General features: G+C 44.3%; 1 protein-coding gene across 1 annotated transcript in view; it reads right to left on the bottom strand.

Moving 5' to 3' along the window:
• Positions 1-2,206: 2,206 nt before the first annotated feature.
• Positions 2,207-22,905, bottom strand: part of LOC140078099 (complement factor B-like) — a 65,822-nt gene continuing 45,123 nt past the window's right edge. Inside the window, exons 12-18 of the mRNA XM_072125948.1 lie at positions 14,914-15,031; positions 13,571-13,715; positions 13,256-13,335; positions 11,874-11,977; positions 10,629-10,761; positions 3,459-3,508; positions 2,207-2,895 (exon numbers count right to left, since the gene is read on the bottom strand). Coding sequence (XP_071982049.1) covers positions 2,731-2,895; positions 3,459-3,508; positions 10,629-10,761; positions 11,874-11,977; positions 13,256-13,335; positions 13,571-13,715; positions 14,914-15,031 — 795 coding nt within the window. The 3' untranslated portion in view covers positions 2,207-2,730. The remainder of the gene's footprint in view (positions 2,896-3,458; positions 3,509-10,628; positions 10,762-11,873; positions 11,978-13,255; positions 13,336-13,570; positions 13,716-14,913; positions 15,032-22,905) is intronic.

The following is a 22,905-nucleotide window of genomic DNA, read 5'->3' as shown; positions in this document are numbered from 1 at the left end:
CTTTCATTCTTCCTCTACAGAGAGACCCTGGAGAGAAGCTACAATGAGTCTTAATTTACCCTCCTTCTTTCAACTGTATTGGTGGCCTCAGGGGCCGATACGATTGAAAGATGTAGAAAAACAGGTAGCAATAAGTTACTGCTTAAAATGCCATGTTGGCACTTCACTGTAAATAAGTGCATTTTGGTTGTAGCTTGGGCACTCGGTCTCCAAAAGGTTTGCCATCACTGCCTTATAGTCAGGCCTAGGACAGATAAACCCCCTCTGGTCAGGCCTAGGACAGATAAACCCCTTATAGTCAGGCCTAGGACAGATAAACCCCTTATAGTCAGGCCTAGGACAGATAAACCCCTTATGGTCAGGCCTAGGACAGATAAACCCCTTATAGTCAGGCCTAGGACAGATATACCCCTTATAGTCAGGCCTAGGACAGATAAACCCCTTATGGTCAGGCCTAGGATAGATATACCCCTTATAGTCAGGCCTAGGACAGATATACCCCTTATAGTCAGGCCTAGGACAGATAAACCCTTTATAGTCAGGCCTAGGACAGATAAACCCCTTATGGTCAGGCCTAGGACAGATATACCCCTTATAGTCAGGCCCAGGACAGATAAACCCCTTATGGTCAGGCCTAGGACAGATAAACCCCTTATGGTCAGGCCTAAGACAGATAAACCCCTTATGGTCAGGCCTAGGACAGATAAACCCCTTATGGTCAGGCCTAGGACAGATATACCCCTTATGGTCAGGCCTAGGACAGATAAACCCCTTATGGTCAGGCCTAGGACAGATAAACCCCTTATGGTCAGGGCTAGGACAGATAAACCTCTTATGGTCAGGCCTAGGACAGATATACCCCTTATGGTCAGGCCTAGGACAGATAAACCCCTTATGGTCAGGCCTAGGACAGATATACCCCTTATGGTCAGGCCTAAGACAAATAAACCTCTTATAGTCAGGCCTAGGACAGATAAACCCCTTATGGTCGGGCCTAGGACAGATAAACCCCTAATGGTCAGGCCTAAGACAGATAAACCCCTTATGGTTAGGCCTAGGACAGATAAACCCCTTATAGTCAGGCCTAGGACAGATAAACCCCTTATGGTCAGGCCTAGGACAGATATACCCCTTATAGTCAGGCCTAGGACAGATATACCCCTTCTAGTCAGGCCTAGGACAGATAAACCCCTTATAGTCAGGCCTAGGACAGATAAACCCCTTATGGTCAGGCCTAGGACAGATATACCCCTTATAGTCAGGCCCAGGACAGATAAACCCCTTATGGTCAGGCCTAGGACAGATAAACCCCTTATGGTCTGGCCTAAGACAGATAAACCCCTTATGGTCAGGCCTAGGACAGATAAACCCCTTATGTTCAGGCCTAGGACAGATATACCCCTTATGGTCAGGCCTAGGACAGATAAACCCCTTATGGTCAGGCCTAGGACAGATAAACCCCTTATGGTCAGGCCTAGGACAGATAAACCCCTTATGGTCAGGCCTAGGACAGATATACCCCTTATGGTCAGGCCTAGGACAGATAAACCCCTTATGGTCAGGCCTAGGACAGATATACCCCTAATGGTCAGGCCTAGGACAGATAAACCCATTATGGTCAGGCCTAGGACAGATAAACCCCTTATGGTCAGGCCTAGGACAGATAAACCCCTTATGGTCAGGCCTAGAACAGATAAACCCCTTATAGTCAGGCCTAGGACAGATAAACCCCTTATGGTCAGGCCTAGGACAGATAAACCCCTTATGGTCAGGCCTAAGACAGATAAACCCCTTATGGTCAGGCCTAGGACAGATAAACCCCTTATGGTCAGGCCTAGGACAGATAAACCCCTTATGGTCAGGCCTAGGACAGATAAACCCCTTATGGTCAGGCCTAGGACAGATAAACCCCCTATGGTCAGGCCTAGGACAGAGATACCCCTTATGGTCAGGCCTAGGACAGATAAACCCCCTATGGTCAGGCCTAGGACAGAGATACCCCTTATAGTCAGGCCTAGGACAGATAAACCCCTTATAGTCAGGCCTATACTACAGGAATAAGTGCAATACACAGATTCAAAAATTTTATCTTCTATGTTCAAAGTAGGTTTAAAAAGCAATAGAAATCCGGTTCTCAAGCTGAACCCGTCCCGGTTACCCCCATATTTTTAATCCACTTTCCTTCTTTGTCTATTCCCATCCTTCATAACTTCATAAAACTTTATTGGCAATCCCAAAACATTGTTATGAGTTTTATATATTTGAAACAATGTAAATTTTATTTTGTGTTAATAAAGAAACTAGTGGAGCCATCGAGTGGAGCCGTGCAGGGACAGTAAGGATTGAGAGACCTGAAGTAAATCTGTCTATAAGAGCTTGTAATTTTGGATGAAACAAGGCAGAATTTTCCATCGGGAATCTTCCCCAATATCTGCTCCATGTTCTGTATTTCCGGCAGAATTCCCTCGGGACACAAGACATGCGGCTACTTGTTTCGATGACGCGAGGCCTCCTGTCATGTCCCGGGAGGTGATTGTACAATTCTCTTCTGGTGTTTGTGTCTTTAGGGGTTTGGAGGACCTGAGTGATCGGGTCCTACATCTCGGGGGATGTGTACAGGATATTTCTGCAGGTGACTCCAGTGATTGGTCAGATTACGAGTGTCCAGCCATTACTTGGGTCGTCTTTGGGCCTCAGCGTTTAGTCGTGCAGCTCCTGGACCCGGACAATTTATTTCAGGAATTGAAGTTCTTGAGCCAAGTGTTCATTTCCTTCGAGCCAATCCAACATGTGGAACAGGTCAGTATGGAAGTCCCGAGACAGCGCCGGTACCGGTTCAGGTTTCCTTTTGGGTCCAATACAAGTGTTGATGGTCCCCCAGCTGATAACACCCACCTGAACGGGAAAGGAATGAAATCAGTACAAACCAGAACTTGTGCTCCTCCTGATCCCCACATTTATTGTAGAGCCTCGATCTTACATGAAACGGGAATGAAGAGGGAATAACAAAACTCACTAAATATAAGAACCCGGGATTATATACAGTGTATATTGTACAGAAATCCCCCTTTTCTATACCCAGGCTCATGTTCCCATCCTTGGGTAGAGCCAAGTGTTGTCTGGGTGACCCGTGTCACAGAACATGGCTGACAGGAAGTAACTTTTCCACCTATTTCCTGTCGGCCATGTTTTTTCCCTCAGGACCTAGGAGTTGTCTGAAGCACAGATAGAAGCCCCTCACCAGAGGAACGTTCACCACATGTCCTGATAATTAGGGAGGCATAGGGCACATGCTGGAGGTGTAAGGAGGAGGCGCCTCAGCTTGAGGCATCGTCCATGTACTGCGCAGACCATGAGAAGAAGACAATCCATGGTTTTCTGGACTCCATTTAGTTTTTTGTTGCTGTTTCCTGTACAAATAGACGTAAAACTACAAGACAATGAGAGGAGTCACTTACCTGAACGTAGCGTTGTTTGTACTGCACGATAAGAGGACCCCCCGAGTCACCTGGAGGAAGAAGACATGGGGGACACTTGTCAGGGCTCAGAAATAATCATTGTATTATATTATCTCCAGGCCAAGGGGGCGTAGAGGGGCGTGAAGGGGAGCGCAGACGGAATAATGCAGGGCAGTAACGCGCACTCGCTGCAGATACCCAACTATCTAAAAGGGGACGTTTACAAGCTGCGTATAGAAATATACTCTGCGCGGCCCCCCCACAATATGGGCGCCGACCTATGACTTATCTGCCCCATAGAGAATATAAAGCTGCCACATCATTATACAACAAGCGAGTCACAGAGAAGGTCACAGGGGAAACGTGAATTCATTACAGGGCACTGTGATGTCAAAAAGGGACCCCTGATGTCACAATGAGGCACTGTGATGTCATTATTGGCCCTGTGATGTCATTATTGGCAGTGTGATGTCATAAAGGGACCCCCTGATGTCACAACGAGGCACTGTGATGTCATTATTGGCAGTGTGATGTCATAAAGGGACCCCTGACGTCACAAAGAGGCACTGTGATGTCATTATTGCCAGTGTGATGTCATTATTGCCAGTGTGATGTCATTATAGGCAGTGTGATATCATTATTGGCTGTGTGATGTCATTATTGGCAGTGTGATATCATTATTGGCAGTGTGATGTCATTAAAGGGACCCACTGATGTCACAATAAGGCACTGTGATGTCATTATTGGCCAGTGTGATGTCATTATTGGCAGTGTGATGTCATTATTGGCCAGTGTGATGTCATTATTGGCAGTGTGATGTCATTATTGCCAGTGTGATGTCATTATTGGCCCTGTGATGTCATTATTGGCAGTGTGATGTCATTATTGGCCAGTGTGATGTCATTATTGGCAGTGTGATGTCATTATTGGCCAGTGTGATGTCATTATTGGCCCTGTGATGTCATTATTGGCAGTGTGATGTCATTATTGGCCAGTGTGATGTCATTATTGGCAGTGTGATGTCATTATTGCCAGTGTGATGTCATTATTGGCAGTGTGATGTCATTATTGCCAGTGTGATGTCATTATTGGCCCTGTGATGTCATTATTGGCAGTGTGATGTCATTATTGGCCCTGTGATGTCATTATTGGCAGTGTGATGTCATTATTGCCAGTGTGATGTCATTATAGGCAGTGTGATGTCATTATAGGCAGTGTGATGTCATTATTGGCACTGTGGTGTAATTATTGGCCCTGTGATGTCATTATTGGCAGTGTGATGTCATTATTGGCAGTGTGATGTCATTATTGGCCGTGTGATGTCATTATTGGCCCTGTGATGTCATTATAGGCAGTGTGATGTCATTATTGGCAGTGTGATGTCATTATTGGCCCTGTGATGTCATTATTGGCACTGTGGTGTAATTATTGGCAGTGTGATGTCATTATTGGCAGTGTGATGTCATTATTGGCCCTGTGATGTCATTATAGGCAGTGTGATGTCATTATTGGCAGTGTGATGTCATTATTGGCACTGTGGTGTAATTATTGGCAGTGTGATGTCATTATTGGCAGTGTGATGTCAATATTGGCCCTGCGATGTCATTATTGGCCATGTGATGTCATTATTGGCCGTGTGATGTCATTATAGGCACTGTGATGTCATTATAGGCCCTGTGATGTCATTATTGGCAGTGTGATGTCATTATTGGCCCTGTGATGTCATTATTGGCAGTGTGGTGTCATTATTGGCCGTGTGATGTCATTATAGGCCCTGTGATGTCATTATAGGCCCTGTGATGTCATTATTGGCAGTGTGATGTCATTATTGGCACTGTGATGTCATTATTGGCAGTGTGATGTCATTATTGGCCGTGTGATGTCATTATTGGCAGTGTGATGTCATTATTGGCCCTGTGATGTCATTATTGGCCCTGTGATGTCATTATTGGCCCTGTGATGTCATTATTGGCACTGTGATGTCATTATAGGCAGTGTGATGTCATTATTGGCCCTGTGATGTCATTATTGGCACTGTGATGTCATTATACGCAGTGTGATGTCATTATAGGCAGTGTGATGTTATTATTGGCAGTGTGATGTCATTATTGGCAGTGTGATGTCATTATTGGCAGTGTGATGTCATTATTGGCAGTGTGATATCATTATTGGCCGTGTGATGTCATTATTGGCACTGTGATGTCATTATTAGCAGTGTGATGTCATTATTGGCAGTGTGATGTCATTATTAGCAGTGTGATGTCATTATTGGCAGTGTGATGTCATTATTGGCAGTGTGATGTCATTATTGGCCCTGTGATGTCATTATTGGCAGTGTGATGTCATTATTGGCCCTGTGATGTCATTATTGGCACTGTGATGTCATTATAGGCAGTGTGATGTCATTATTGGCCCTGTGATGTCATTATTGGCCCTGTGATGTCATTATTGGCACTGTGATGTCATTATAGGCAGTGTGATCTCATTATTGGCCCTGTGATGTCATTATTGGCCCTGTGATGTCATTATTGGCACTGTGATGTCATTATAGGCAGTGTGATCTCATTATTGGCCCTGTGATGTCATTATTGGCCCTATGATGTCATTATTGGCAGTGTGATGTCATTATTGGTAGTGTGATGTCATTATTGGCCCTGTGATGTCATTATTGGCACTGTGATGTCATTATACGCAGTGTGATGTCATTATAGGCAGTGTGATGTTATTATTGGCAGTGTGATGTCATTATTGGCAGTGTGATGTCATTAATGGCAGTGTGATATCATTATTGGCAGTGTGATGTCATTATTGGCAGTGTGATATCATTATTGGCCGTGTGATGTCATTATTGGCAGTGTGATGTCATTATTGGCAGTGTGGTGTCATTATTTGCAGTGGGATGTCATTATTGGCCCTGTGATGTCATTATTGGCCCTGTGATGTCATTATTGTTAGTGTGATGTCATTATAGGCAGTGTGATGTCATTATTGGCCCTGTGATGTCATTATAGGCAGTGTGATGTCATTATTGGCCCTGTGATGTCATTATTGGCCCTCTGATGTCATTATTGGCAGTGTGATGTCATTATTGGCCCTGTGATGTCATTATTGGCCCTGTGATGTCATTATTGGCCCTGTGATGTCATTATTGGCACTGTGATGTCATTATAGGCAGTGTGATGTCATTATTGGCCCTGTGATGTCATTATTGGCACTGTGATGTCATTATAGGCAGTGTGATGTCATTATAGGCAGTGTGATGTTATTATTGGGAGTGTGATGTCATTATTGGCCCTGTGATGTCATTTTTGCCAGTGTGATGTCATTTTTGCCAGTGTGATGTCATTATTGCCAGTGTGATGTCATTATAGGCCCTGTGATGTCATTATTGGCAGTGTGATGTCATTATTGGCCCTGTGATGTCATTATAGGCAGTGTGATGTCATTATAGGCAGTGTGATGTCATTATTGGTAGTGTGATGTCATTATTGGCAGTGTGATGTCATTATTGGCAGTGTGATGTCATTATTGGCCGTGTGATGTCATTATTGGCAGTGTGATGTCATTATAGGCAGTGTGATGTCCTTATTGGCAGTGTGATGTCATTATTGGTAGTGTGATGTCATTATTGGTAGTGTGATGTCATTATTGGCACTGTGATGTCATTATTGGAAGTGTGATGTCATTATTGGCAGTGTGATGTCATTATTGGCAGTGTGATGTCATTATTGGCAGTGTGATGTCATTATTGGCCGTGTGATGTCATTATTGGCAGTGTGATGTCATTATTGGCAGTGTGATGTCATTATTGGCCGTGTGATGTCATTATTGGCAGTGTGATGTCATTATTGGCCGTGTGATGTCATTATTGGCAGTGTGATGTCACTATTGGCCGTGTGATGTCATTATTGGCCCTGTGATGTCATTATTGGCCGTGTGATGTCATTATTGGCAGTGTGATGTCACTATTGGCAGTGTGATGTCATTATTGGCCGTGTGGTGTCATTATTGGCCGTGTGATGTCATTATTGGCAGTGTGATGTCATTATTGGCAGTGTGATGTCATTATTGGCCCTGTGATGTCATTATTGGCAGTGTGATGTCATTAATAGCAGTGTGATGTCATTATTGGCAGTGTGATGTCATTATTAGCAGTGTGATGTCATTATTGGCTGTGTGATGTCATTATTGGCCCTGTGATGTCATTATTGGCCCTGTGATGTCATTATTGGCCCTGTGATGTCATTATTGGCACTGTGATGTCATTATAGGCAGTGTGATGTCATTATTGGCCCTGTGATGTCATTATTGGCACTGTGATGTCATTATACGCAGTGTGATGTCATTATAGGCAGTGTGATGTTATTATTGGCAGTGTGATGTCATTATTGGCAGTGTGATATCATTATTGGCCGTGTGATGTCATTATTGGCAGTGTGATGTCATTATTGGCAGTGTGATATCATTATTGGCCGTGTGATGTCATTATTGGCAGTGGGATGTCATTATTGGCCCTGTGATGTCATTATTGGCACTGTGATGTCATTATTGGCAGTGTGGTGTCATTATTGGCCGTGTGATGTAATTATTGGCAGTGTGATGTCACTATTGGCCGTGTGATGTCATTATTGGCCCTGTGATGTCATTATTGGCCCTGTGATGTCATTATTGGCCCTTTGATGTCATTATTGGCACTGTGATGTCATTATAGGCAGTGTGATGTCATTATTGGCCCTGTGATGTCATTATTGGCACTGTGATGTCATTATACGCAGTGTGATGTCACTATTGGCAGTGTGATGTCATTATTGGCAGTGTAGTGTCATTATTGGCCGTGTGATGTCATTATTGGCAGTGTGATGTCATTATTGGCAGTGTGATGTCATTATTGGCCCTGTGATGTCATTATTGGCAGTGTGATGTCATTATTAGCAGTGTGATGTCATTATTGGCAGTGTGATGTCATTATTAGCAGCGTGATGTCATTATTGGCAGTGTGATGTCATTATTGGCCCTGTGATGTCATTATTGGCACTGTGATGTCATTATTGGCCCTGTGATGTCATTATTGGCACTGTGATGTCATTATTGGCACTGTGATGTCATTATACGCAGTGTGATGTCATTATTGGCAGTGTGATGTCATTATTGGCAGTGTGATGTCATTATTGGCCCTGTGATGTCATTATTGGCCCTGTGATGTCATTATAGGCAGTGTGATGTCATTATTGGCAGTGTGATGTCATTATTGGCAGTGTGATGTGATTATTGGCAGTGTGATGTCATTATTGGCAGTGTGATGTCATTATTGGCAGTGTGATGTCATTATTGGCCCTGTGATGTCATTATTGGCAGTGTGATGTCATTATTGGCAGTGTGATGTCATTATTGCCAGTGTGATGTCATTATTGGCAGTGTGATGTCATTATAGGCAGTGTGATGTCATTATTGGCAGTGTGATGTCATTATTGGCCGTGTGATGTCATTATTGGCAGTGTGATGTCGTTATTGGCAGTGTGATGTCGTTATTGGCCCTGTGATGTCATTATTGGCCCTGTGATGTCATTATTGGCAGTGTGATGTCGTTATTGGCAGTGTGATGTCATTATAGGCCCTGTGATGTCATTATTGGCAGTGTGATGTCATTATTGGCACTGTGATGTCATAATTGCCAGTGTGATGTCATTATTGGCAGTGTGATGTCATTATTGGCAGTGTGATGTCATTATTGGCCCTGTGATGTCATTATTGGCCAGTGTGATGTCATTATTGGCCCTGTGATGTCATTATAGGCAGTGTGATGTCATTATTGGCCCTGTGATGTCATTATAGGCAGTGTGATGTCATTATAGGCAGTGTGATGTCATTATAGGCACTGTGATGTCATTATTGGCAGTGTGATGTCATTATTGGCACTGTGATGTCATTATTGCCAGTGTGATGTCATTATTGCCAGTGTGATGTCATTATAGGCAGTGTGATGTCATTATTGGCAGTGTGATATCATTATTGGCCGTGTGATGTCATTATTGGCAGTCTGATGTCATTATTGGCAGTGTGGTGTCATTATTGGCCCTGTGATGTCATTATTGGCAGTGTGATGTCATTATTGGCAGTGTGATGTCATTATTTGCCCTGTGATGTCATTATAGGCAGTGTGATGTCATTATTGGCAGTGTGATATCATTATTGGCCGTGTGATGTCATTATTGGCAGTGTGGTGTCATTATTGGCCCTGTGATGTCATTATTGGCAGTGTGATGTCATTATTGGCAGTGTGATGTCATTATTGGCACCGTGATGTCATTATTGGCCGTGTGATGTCATTATTTGCACTGTGATGTCATTATTGGCAGTGTGATGTCATTATTGGCCGTGTGATGTCATTATTGGCAGTGTGATGTCATTATTGGCACTGTGATGTCATTATTGCCAGTGTGATGTCATTATTGGCAGTGTGATGTCATTATAGGCAGTGTGATGTCATTATAGGCAGTGTGATGTCATTATTGGCAGTGTGATGTCATTATTGGCACCGTGATGTCATTATTGGCACTGTGATGTCATTATTGGCAGTGTGATGTCATTATAGGCAGTGTGATGTCATTATTGGCCGTGTGATGTCATTATTGGCAGTGTGATGTCATTATTGGCCCTGTGATGTCATTATTGGCCATGTGATGTCATTATTGGCAGTGTGATGTCATTATTGGCCATGTGATGTCATTATTGGCAGTGTGATGTCATTATTGGCCATGTGATGTCATTATTGGCAGTGTGATGTCATTATTGGCCATGTGATGTCATTATTGGCAGTGTGATGTCATTATTGGCCATGTGATGTCATTATTGGCAGTGTGATGTCATTATTGGCACTGTGATGTCATTATTGGCAGTGTGATGTCATATATAATGTCGGGAGAAATCATTGTGATGTCATTATTGGCAGTGTGATGTCATTATTGGCCCTGTGATGTCATTATTGGCCCTGTGATGTCATTATTGGCAGTGTGATGTCATTATTGGCCCTGTGATGTCATTATTGGCTGTGTGATGTCATTATTGGCCCTGTGATGTCATATATAATGTCATGATAAATCACAGTGGACGCTGTTTTCTCATAATTGTGAATAATGAATGAGATATAAGGAGGGAAGATAAATAACTTACCTTTGCAGGTTTGTGGATCCACATAAGGTTGTACACCCCCAGTACATAAGAAATTCTCAGTGATGGCGTCCGTGATGTCCGGAATATCTTTAAACTTTTCTATCTTCTTTGTGTCTTCTAGACAGGCGTTCCTCTGTGATAGAGAAGGGGACAAGGGGCGTCACTACAGGGGGAGCAGTCATAGCGGCTGCAAAGGGGCCCACAGAGTATAATATGTATATAACCCCCATATAATCCACAGACACAGCTCAGCCCGGGTCCCAGGTAAGAAATATTGTTGGAGGGGGAGGGGACAGCAGGCAGCGGGACAAGGAATTAGGGGTGTAAGGACCCTGCGACCACAACCGGGCCCGTGGCTGGAAAGGGCCCTCATCAAGGAGCTGCTTGTGAACTCTGTGTTAAATATTCTGGCGACTTCTCACATATGAGAAGCAACAACGCTGGCGCGGGGACAGTAACGCCACACGCGCTCCACTCCTGGTCGACCACCCCCTCACCTCTATACAGGGAGCGCCGCCTCACCTCTAAACGGGGAGCGCTGCCTCACTTCTGTATGTGTGTATGTGTATATGCTGTATATGTGTGTATATGCTGTATGTGTGTATGTGTATATGCTGTATATGTGTGTATATGCTGTATGTGTGTATACTGTGTGTATATGCTGTATGTGTGTGTATATGCTGTATGTGTGTGTATATGCTGTATGTGTGTGTATATGCTGTGTATATGCTGTATGTGTGTATACTGTGTGTATATGCTGTATGTGTGTATACTGTGTGTATATGCTGTATGTGTGTGTATATGCTGTGTATATGCTGTATGTATCTGCTGTATGTGTGTATATGCTGTATATATGCTGTATGTATCTGCTGTATGTGTGAATATGCTGTGTAAATGCTGTATGTGTGTGTATATGCTGTATGTGTGTGTATATGCTGTATGTGTGTGTATATGCTGCATGTGATTGTCTATCTGCTGTATGTGTGTATATGCTGTGTATATGCTGTATGTGTGTGTATATGCTGTATGTGTGTGTATATGCTGTGTATATGCTGTATGTGTGTATATCTGCTGTATGTATCTGCTGTATGTGTGAATATGCTGTGTATATGCTGTATGTATCTGCTGTATGTGTGAATATGCTGTGTATATGCTGCATCTGATTGTCTATATGCTGTATGTGTGTATATAGATATCAGGGACCTATGATTTGCAATGTTTCTTGTCGTTATCCATTCTCCTTACCTTGTCTCCGCGCTTTATGGTCACATTCATTCGCTCAAATTTATTTTGAGTTTCCTCTGCAACAAACATGGCTTTCACCAATTCCGAATCAAGGACTGTATTTTCTAAAAAATATGATATATAAAGGGTTAAAGAACATTTAGCTGGTACATAGGTCATATAACTACATTCCTATGGATATCAACTGCACCTGAACTATAGACATAGGAATATTGGGGGACATTAATCATAGTGGGTCTCAGGTTCGCCTGTTTTTGCGCCTGGTTTGCTCTTCTTTTTGGCTCCTGATCTATGATGGATCTGGTTCTGCCTTAGTAAATGCACTTTGGATTTGTCGCATGTCCCATTCATTTGCGCCTAAATTAGCGCCAAATTTGGCGCAATTGTTAGATCTCATTTGTGAGCAATAATGAAAGGAGACTGAGAAAATGTGACAGAACGTTCAGGGCTTCATCTCTGCACAAAAAAAATATCATTATGATGCAAATGCAGGGACTAAAAGTGACAGAGATGTTAAAAAAAAAAAAAAAAATTCTTGCTGAAATGAGTCTTTTCCCTTTTTATTGTAATTTACATGAAATGGAGACTGATAATATTCTCAGATCTGTACAATAAGACAATAATCACTCCCAGAGATGATCCCATAGACAATGATGAAGTCGTTACTGGAGAAATTTTACATTTTAAAACTGCTCCGAAGTATTTTCCATGTTGCATAGAGGTGATTCTTCATTTGGGAACCTAAAATGTATGTTTTTAGTAATGAAAAGGGAAGTTTTTTTAAAGTACACCTGCTCAGAGCAGGTGCATTTTCTGCGCCTATTTTGTGCCTTTTTAGGCGCACTTTTGTGATAGATCCCGTGCAAACATCTGTTTAGGACGCACTCACTATGTCAGATAAGGCGCAGGGACTCAAAACCACTACGTGCCGAACTTTGCCGTGCGCCAGAAATGGCGCATAAATGCGCCTAATTAACGAGATGCGCCAGATTTTCGCGTTAAAAGACGCTCAAAACAGTCTAACTGACTATGATTAATGTCCCCCATTGTCTCCAGGAAGCCACCACTAGGGGGAGCTCATGATTGTCCTCACTAAAGGGGTTGTCCCAGGATAGTTACTGGTTTATACAGGTTTGGTGTTACGAGTCTGATTGCTCGGATCCCCACTGGTACAAAAATGGCGTCTTCTTTCCCGAATTTCAAGTGATGGAGTCTCAGGCGGAAATATCTCAGTCCAGTCACATCACACAGACATGAATGGAGCAGTAGAGCCCATATGTACGGGCCCCTCACACCTGTGATCAAGGGGCCACAGCAGATAAACCCACAGCTGTGGGACATCAGTGTCTATCCTAATGATGCGTCTGCACGTGGACACTTACTATGATCGTTACATGTGACGGCTTGTCCCCGTTTCTTTAAGGCCCACGTTGTGGCTGAGGTACATGGAAGACAGATGGGTCTGCGGGAACAGCAAGGCTTGTTACATCTCACATATAGATATACATTATAAAGGACAACAGACTCTATGGTATCTAATGGCCACCATGTCACATACTCAGTGCCCCCCCCCCATACAGAGCCCCCCCATACAGAGCCCCAAAAACTATGACCAACAATAGATCTAATCGTCGTCAGTCCCAGCGGCCCAAAATCTGCAAATCCCAGAAGTAAGAAACAATGGCGTCTCATTTTACCTGACTTTTCTGGAGTATTCAATCTTATTTTCCAGCTCGATGAGAGCCAAATCATAGTCAAAGGATTTCTCCACCTTCTTGTCCTGTTTCCCGGCGGGGTTGTACTTACTATGACGGTGGAGGTTCTTCACTTTCAGGGCCTTATCTACAATAGAGACAAATGGGGTCACCAGAAATATACACAGACACAGGTGGGGTCTTCCCAAACAGAGTCCTGGTGGGCCGCTCATAAAGTGGTCGTCTCCAATAATTCTCTTATTCCAGTCCTGTGGTCATTGTCTCCTTTAGCCTCCATGTCAGGGCTGTATATAGGTGAGGAGGCTGCTGATGACTTATGTATTAGCTGTCATTGGGTTATGTCTCCAGAGAGACCAGTGACCCCAGAAGAAGACTTTTCCATCCTGCTGGTCCCCCTCTACAGTCTCTGCTGCTTGTGGATAAAACAAGATAAGACTCATCCAAACTCATCCAGACAACACACAAAGTAGTATTATGTGTAAATGAATGCAGCAGTCTATGTGTATAAAGGTGAATTCACATGTGGTGCAAGGCTGCTATAAACGTCTTCCTTAGGATGCAAATATTTTCTGAAGAAATTAACCTCTGCAATGGAGTTGTTAATCAACAGCATGTAAAATGCACTGCAGGTTTTGGCATAATTACATCAGATTTTGTTCCTGATTCGCATGTGGTTACACACAGGATTTCACTTCTCCTACTGAGAGAACATAAATCTTCTGCAAATTTAAAGCAGAAAATTATCATGAAAATGACATTATTGTAGTATTTTCCATGTGAATCTACAGCAGATGTTTTCACCTAAATCTAGGCCGAGATTGGTGTGTGTACTGCGGCATGGTAGCTCATCATCTGTGGGCACCGCTCCCTCCGCTGGTGCCGCATGGATCCCTGATCTGATGAACGTATTGGGGCTTATTAATCAGAGGCTCAGCAGCACGTCAGTGACATAGACGTCCTGGGATAATCACAAATGCTTGTAGCTTATTGCGATTATTTGCCCTAATCCACCACCCTCACGCCAGTGGGGGAAGGGGGGGGGGTGGCTTTTCACATGGGCGGGGCCTGGCGTAGAATAAACGCTGCGCAGCGCCATGCCCGATAAATCAAGAGGAGAAAATGCACGGGAACCGGCGTATGATAAATATAAGAAAAAGACCGATATCTCATGATCCAAAGGCTGGGCCCCTGGCTGGTCTCCAAGATCTGACAAAACTTTGTTTGCTGCTTTATGTCTTAGTCTGGCCCTGCCTGTGCTCCTCATACTACCAGGGTCGTCTCCAAGGTGGACCACAGCAGGAGCTTAGAGGGACTGATGGACTTACCTCCAACTCTGACATTGACAGCCTGGGGGGAGTCATCCAGATGGAAGCAGTGAGCAGCCGTCAGGATAAAAAATCTGCTCACGATTGATCCTTTACATTTTTCTTCAGATCCCGGACGCTTTCATAGAAGAAAAATCAAATAACAATAAGCCTTTCTGTGACCCCCCCATCATCTGGGACCTTCATTTGTGGGGCCACAATTTGGATGTGTATGGAATTTAAGTCCCTTCCCTGTGTGTATTCTACAGCAAGTAGAAGTATACGGCTTTGTAGCAGCTTACTGACACCGTTATCTGCTCCCGGGACACTACAATATAATGGGACAGCACAATGATGATCTTATCTTCCTCTTATTTGGGGGCATTTAAAGGAAATCTCCCATCAGACTCCATCCTGATAACCCAGGGACATCACGCATAGATCCAGGCACCGTGGATGTCGTTATATTTGTTATCCGTGGTCTCCTTCCTTCCAAAATTATGCTAATGATTCTGAAAGGCTCCCAGAGTCCCTCCATGCAGTACTTTTAAATGTAGGCTAATGAGCCAGATGGGGCTCCCGGCCCTTATTTGCTGCAGCTTCACAGGCTGTTACATTGTGCAGGAGCGCTTCCCCCTCCCACTGTGTCTAGAAACTCCCTCTGCTGCAGTAATATTACATTGGAAAGAGGGAGGTGTGAAGCTAAAGCAGGGAGGTGCTATGGCAACTCCACCCCAGTAGCCTTTCAGGCTCATTAGCATAGATGTTAGAAGGGAGGAGGCCATAGATAACACATAAAGGAAGATCCTACAGTCCCGGTGCCTGGATCTATAAGTAATGTCCCTGGTTTATCAGGATGGTTGGTGGTAGATTTGTCCAGGATAGAAACCTATAGCAGCGGAAGCTGAAAAACAAAGAAAAATCCTACACTCGCTGCGATGTACAAGGGGGAGTCACATGACAGGTATTGTGATGTATAAGGGGGAGTCACATGACAGGTATTGTGATGTACAAGGGAGAGTCACATGACAGGTATTGTGATGTACAAGGGGGAGTCACATGACAGGTATTGTGATGTATAAGGGGGAGTCACATGACAGGTATTGTGATGTACAAGGGGGAGTCACATGACAGGTATTGTGATGTATAAGGGGGAGTCACATGACAGGTATTGTGATGTACAAGGGGGAGTCACATGACAGGTATTGTGATATATAAGGGGGAGTCACATGACAGGTATTGTGATGTATAAGGGGGAGTCACATGACAGGTATTGTGATGTACAAGGGGGAGTCACATGACAGGTATTGTGATGTATAAGGGAGAGTAACATGACAGGTATTGTGATGTACAAGGGGGAGTCACATGACAGGTATTGCAATATACAAGGGGGAGACACATGACAGGTATTGTGATATATAAGGGGGAGTCACATGACAGGTATTGTGATGTACAAGGGGGAGTCACATGACAGGTATTATGATGTACAAAGGGGAGTCACATGACAGGTATTGTGATGTACAAAGGGGAGTCACATGACAGGTATTGTGATGTACAAGGGGGAGCTGTCTGCACGTATCTGTAGCTGTATGTATCTGTAGCTGTCTGCCCGTATCTGTAGCTGTCTGCACGTATCTGTAGCTGTCTGCACGTATCTGCAGCTGTCTGCATGTACCTGTAGCTGTCTGCATGTATCTGTAGCTGTCTGCATGTATCTGTAGCTGTCTGCACGTATCTATAGCTGTCTGCACGTATCTGTAGCTGTCTGTACGTATCTGTAGCTGTCTGCACGTATCTGTAGCTGTCTGCACGTATCTGTAGCTGTCTGCACGTATCTGTAGCTGTCTGCACGTATCTGTAGCTGTCTGCATGTATCTGTAGCTGTCTGCACGTATCTGTAGCTGTATGTATCTGTAGCTGTCTGCACTTGTCTGTAGCTGTCTGCACGTATCTGTAGCTGTCTGCACGTATCTGTAGCTGTCTGCATGTATCTGTAGCTGTCTGCATGTATCTGTAGCTGTCTGCATGTATCTGTAGCTGTCTGCATGTATCTGTAGCTGTCTGCACGTATCTTTAGCTGTCTGCACATATCTGTAGCTGTCTGCACGTATCTGTAGCTCTCTGCACGTATCTGTAGCTCTCTGCACGTATCTGTAGCTGTTTGCCTGTATGTATGTCTTGCTGCATGTATCTGTAGCTGTCTGCATGTATCTGTAGCTGTCTGCACGTATGTGTAGCTGTCTGCACGTATCTGTAGCTGTTTGCCTGTATGTATGTCTTACTGCATGTATCTTTAGCTGTATGCACGTATCTGTAGCTGTCTGCACGTATCTGTAGCTGTCTGCACGCATCTGTATGTATGTATGTATCTGTAGCTGTCTGCATGTATCTGTAGCTGTCTGCATGTACCTTTAGCTGTCTGCACGTATCTTTAGCTGTCTGCAAGTATCTGTAGCTGTCTGCACGTATCTGTAGCTGTCTGCACGTATCTGTAGCTGTCTGCACGTATCTGTAGCTGTATGTATCTGTAGCTGTCTGCATGTATCTGTAGCTGTCTGCACGTATCTGTAGCTGTCTGCACGTATCTGTAGCTGTCTGCCTGTATATATGTCTTGCTGCACGTATCTATGGCTGTCTGCCTGTATCTATAGCTGTCTGCACGTATCTGTAGCTCTCTGCACGTATCTGTAGCTGTTTGCCTGTATGTATGTCTTGCTGCATGTATCTGTAGCTGTCTGCATGTATCTGTAGTTGTCTGCATGTATCTGTAGCTGTCTGCACGTATCTGTAGCTGTCTGCACGTATCTGTAGCTGTCTACCTGTATATATGTCTTGCTGCACGTATCTATAGCTGTCTGCACGTATCTGTAGCTGTCTGCACGTATCTGTAGCTGTATGCACGTATCTGTAGCTCTCTGCACGTATCTGTAGCTCTCTGCACGTATCTGTAGCTGTTTGCCTGTATGTATGTCTTGCTGCATGTATCTGTAGCTGTATGCACGTATCTGTAGCTGTCTGCATGTATCTGTAGCTGTCTGCATGTATCTGTAGCTGTCTGCACGTATCTGTAGCTGTCTGCACGTATCTGTAGCTGTCTGCATGTATCTGTAGCTGTCTGCATGTATCTGTAGCTGTATGTATCTGTAGCTGTCTGCACGTATCTGTAGCTGTCTGCACGTATCTGTAGCTGTCTGCACGTATGACAGGTATTGTGATATATAAGGGGGAGTCACATGACAGGTATTGTGATGTACAAGGGGGAGTCACATGACAGGTATTGTGATGTACAAGGGGGAGTCACATGACAGGTATTGTAATATACAAGGGGGAGTCACATGACAGGTATTGTGATGTATAAGGGAGAGTAACATGACAGGTATTGTGATGTACAAGGGGGAGTCATATGACAGGTATTGCAATATACGAGGGGGAGTCACATGACAGGTATTGTGATATATAAGGGGGAGTCACATGACAGGTATTGTGATGTATAAGGGAGAGTCACATGTTAGGTATTATGATGTACAAAGGGGAGTCACATGACAGGTATTGTGATGTACAAGGGGGAGTCACATGACAGGTATTGTGATGTACAAGGGGGAGCTGTCTGCACGTATCTGTAGCTGTATGTATCTGTAGCTGTCTGCCCGTATCTGTAGCTGTCTGCACGTATCTGTAGCTGTCTGCACGTATCTGTAGCTGTCTGCACGTATCTGTAGCTGTCTGCATGTATCTGTAGCTGTCTGCATGTATCTGTAGCTGTCTGCACGTATCTATAGCTGTCTGCACGTATCTGTAGCTGTCTATACATATCTGTAGCTGTCTGCATGTATCTGTAGCTGTCTGCACGTATCTGTAGCTTTCAGCACGTATCTTTAGCTGTCTGCACGTATCTGTAGCTGTCTGCATGTATCTGTAGCTGTCTGCACGTATCTGTAGCTGTATGTATCTGTAGCTGTCTGCACTTATCTGTAGCTGTCTGCACGTATCTGTAGCTGTCTGCACGTATCTGTAGCTGTCTGCATGTATCTGTAGCTGTATGTATCTTTAGCTGTCTGCACGTATCTGTAGCTGTCTGCACGTATCTGTAGCTGTCTGCACGTATCTGTAGCTCTCTGCACGTATCTGTAGCTCTCTGCACGTATCTGTAGCTCTCTGCACATATCTGTAGCTGTTTGCCTATATGTATGTCTGGCTGCATGTATATGTAGCTGTCTGCATGTATCTGTAGCTGTCTGCATGTATCTGTAGCTGTCTGCACGTATCTGTAGCTGTTTGCCTGTATGTATGTCTTACTGCATGTATCTGTAGCTGTATGCACGTATCTGTAGCTGTCTGCATGTATCTGTAGCTGTCTGCATGTATCAGTAGCTGTCTGCACGTATCTGTAGCTGTATGTATCTGTAGCTGTCTGCACTTGTCTGTAGCTGTCTGCACGTATCTGTAGCTGTCTGCACGTATCTGTAGCTGTCTGCATGTATCTGTAGCTGTCTGCATGTATCTGTAGCTGTATGTATCTTTAGCTGTCTGCACGTATCTTTAGCTGTCTGCACGTATCTGTAGCTGTCTGCACGTATCTGTAGCTCTCTGCACGTATCTGTAGCTCTCTGCACGTATCTGTAGCTGTTTGCCTGTATGTATGTCTTGCTGCATGTATCTGTAGCTGTCTGCATGTATCTGTAGCTGTCTGCACGTATCTGTAGCTGTCTGCACGTATCTGTAGCTGTTTGCCTGTATGTATGTCTTACTGCATGTATCTGTAGCTGTATGCACGTATCTGTAGCTGTCTGCATGTATCTGTAGCTGTCTGCACGTATCTGTAGCTGTCTGCACGTATCTGTAGCTGTCTGCACGCATCTGTATGTATGTATGTATCTGTAGCTGTCTGCATGTATCTGTAGCTGTCTGCACGTACCTTTAGCTGTCTGCACGTATCTTTAGCTGTCTGCAAGTATCTGTAGCTGTCTGCACGTATCTGTAGCTGTCTGCACGTATCTGTAGCTGTCTGCACGTATCTGTAGCTGTATGTATCTGTAGCTGTCTGCATGTATCTGTAGCTGTCTGCACGTATCTGTAGCTGTCTGCACGTATCTGTAGCTCTCTGCACGTATCTGTAGCTCTCTGCACGTATCTGTAGCTGTTTGCCTGTATGTATGTCTTGCTGCATGTATCTGTAGCTGTATGCACGTATCTGTAGCTGTCTGCATGTATCTGTAGCTGTCTGCATGTATCTGTAGCTGTCTGCACGTATCTGTAGCTGTCTGCATGTATTTGTAGCTGTCTGCATGTATCTGTAGCTGTCTGCACGTATCTGTAGCTGTCTGCACGTATCTGTAGCTGTCTGCACGTATGACAGGCATTGTGATATATAAGGGGGAGTCACATGACAGGTATTGTGATGTACAAGGGGGAGTCACATGACAGGTATTGTGATGTACAAGGGGGAGTCACATGACAGGTATTGTAATATACAAGGGGGAGTCACATGACAGGTATTGTGATGTATAAGGGAGAGTACCATGACAGGTATTGTGATGTACAAGGGAGAGTCACATGACAGGTATTATGATGTACAAAGGGGAGTCACATGACAGGTATTGTGATGTACAAGCGGGAGTCACATGACAGGTATTGTGATGTACAAGGGGGAGCTGTCTGCACGTATCTGTAGCTGTATGTATCTGTAGCTGTCTGCACGTATCTGTAGCTGTCTGCACGTATCTGTAGCTGTCTGCACGTATCTGTAGCTGTCTGCACGTATCTGTAGCTGTCTGCATGTATCTGTAGCTGTCTGCACGTATCTGTAGCTGTCTGCACGTATCGGTAGCTGTCTGCACGTATCTGTATGTATGTATGTATCTGTAGCTGTCTGCATGTATCTGTAGCTGTCTGCACGTATCTTTAGCTGTCTGCGCGTATCTTTAGCTGTCTGCACGTATCTGTAGCTGTCTGCACGTATCTGTAGCTGTCTGCACGTATCTGTAGCTGTATGTATCTGTAGCTGTCTGCATGTATCTGTAGCTGTCTGCACATATCTGTAGCTGTCTGCACGTATCTGTAGCTGTCTGCACGTATCTGTAGCTGTCTGCCTGTATATATGTCTTGCTGCACGTATCTATAGCTGTCTGCCTGTATCTATAGCTGTCTGCACGTATCTGTAGCTCTCTGCACGTATCTGTAGCTGTTTGCCTGTATGTATGTCTTGCTGCATGTATCTGTAGCTGTATGCACGTATCTGTAGCTGTCTGCATGTATCTGTAGCTGTCTGCACTTATCTGTAGCTGTCTGCACGTATCTGTAGCTGTCTGCACGTATCTGTAGCTGTCTGCACGTATATATGTCTTGCTGCACGTAGCTATAGCTGTCTGCATGTATCTTTAGCTGTCTGCACGTATCTGCAGCTGTTTGCACGTATCTGTAGCTGTCTGCACGTATCTATAGCTGTCTGCACGTATCTGTAGCTGTCTGCACGTATCTGTATGTATGCATGTATCTGTAGCTGTCTGCATGTATCTGTAGCTGTCTGCATGTATCTGTAGCTGTCTGCACGTATCTGTAGCTGTCTGCACGTATCTGTAGCTGTCTGCACGTATCTGTAACTGTCTGCCTGTATATATGTCTTGCTGCACGTATCTATAGCTGTCTGCCTGTATCTATAGCTCTCTGCATGTATCTGTAGCTCTCTGCACGTATCTGTAGCTGTTTGCCTGTATGTATGTCTTGCTGCATGTATCTGTCGCTGTATGCACGTATCTGTAGCTGTTTGCATGTATCTGTAGCTGTCTGCACGTATCTGTAGCTGTCTGCACGTATCTGTAGCTGTCTACCTGTATATATGTCTTGCTGCACGTATCTATAGCAGTCTGCATGTATCTTTAGCTGTCTGCACGTATCTGTAGCTGTATGCACGTATCTGTAGCTGTCTGCATGTATCTGTAGCTGTCTGCATGTATCTGTAGCTGTCTGCACGTATCTGTAGCTGTCTGCACGTATCTGTAGCTGTCTGCACGTATCTGTAACTGTCTGCCTGTATATATGTCTTGCTGCACGTATCTATAGCTGTCTGCCTGTATCTATAGCTCTCTGCATGTATCTGTAGCTCTCTGCACGTATCTGTAGCTGTTTGCCTGTATGTATGTCTTGCTGCATGTATCTGTAGCTGTATGCACGTATCTGTAGCTGTTTGCATGTATCTGTAGCTGTCTGCACGTATCTGTAGCTGTCTGCACGTATCTGTAGCTGTCTACCTGTATATATGTCTTGCTGCACGTATCTATAGCTGTCTGCATGTATCTTTAGCTGTCTGCACGTATCTGTAGCTGTATGCACGTATCTGTAGCTCTCTGCACGTATCTGTAGCTCTCTGCACGTATCTGTAGCTGTTTGCCTGTATGTATGTCTTGCTGCATGTATCTGTAGCTGTATGCACGTATCTGTAGCTGTCTCCATGTATCTGTAGCTGTCTGCATGTATCTGTAGCTGTCTGCATGTATCTGCAGCTGTCTGCACGTATCTGTAGCTGTCTGCACGTATCTGTAGCTGTCTGCACGTATCTGTAGCTGTCTGCACGTATCTGTAGCTGTCTGCACGTATCTGTATGTATGCATGTATCTGTAGCTGTCTGCATGTATCAGTAGCTGTCTGCACGTATCTGTATCTGTCTGCACGTATCTGTAGCTGTCTGCACGTATCTGTAGCTGTCTGCACGTATCTGTAGCTGTCTGCCTGTATATATGTCTTGCTGCATGTATCTATAGCTGTCTGTACGTATCTATAGCTGTCTGCACGTATCTGTAGCTGTTTGCACGTATCTGTAGCTGTATATATGTATCTATCTGCCTGTATGTATGTCTTGCTGCATGTATCTATATCTGTCTGCACGTATCTATAGCTGTCTGCACGTATCTGTAGCTGTCTGCACGTATCTGTAGCTGTCTGCACGTATCTGTAGCTGTCTGCCTGTATATATGTCTTGCTGCATGTATCTATAGCTGTCTGCACGTATCTATAGCT

Source organism: Engystomops pustulosus, chromosome 9, assembly GCF_040894005.1.
Source record: "Engystomops pustulosus chromosome 9, aEngPut4.maternal, whole genome shotgun sequence".
In the NCBI taxonomy this organism is placed as follows: Eukaryota; Metazoa; Chordata; class Amphibia; order Anura; family Leptodactylidae; genus Engystomops; species Engystomops pustulosus.
This window is presented reverse-complemented; position numbering and strand designations above follow the sequence as displayed.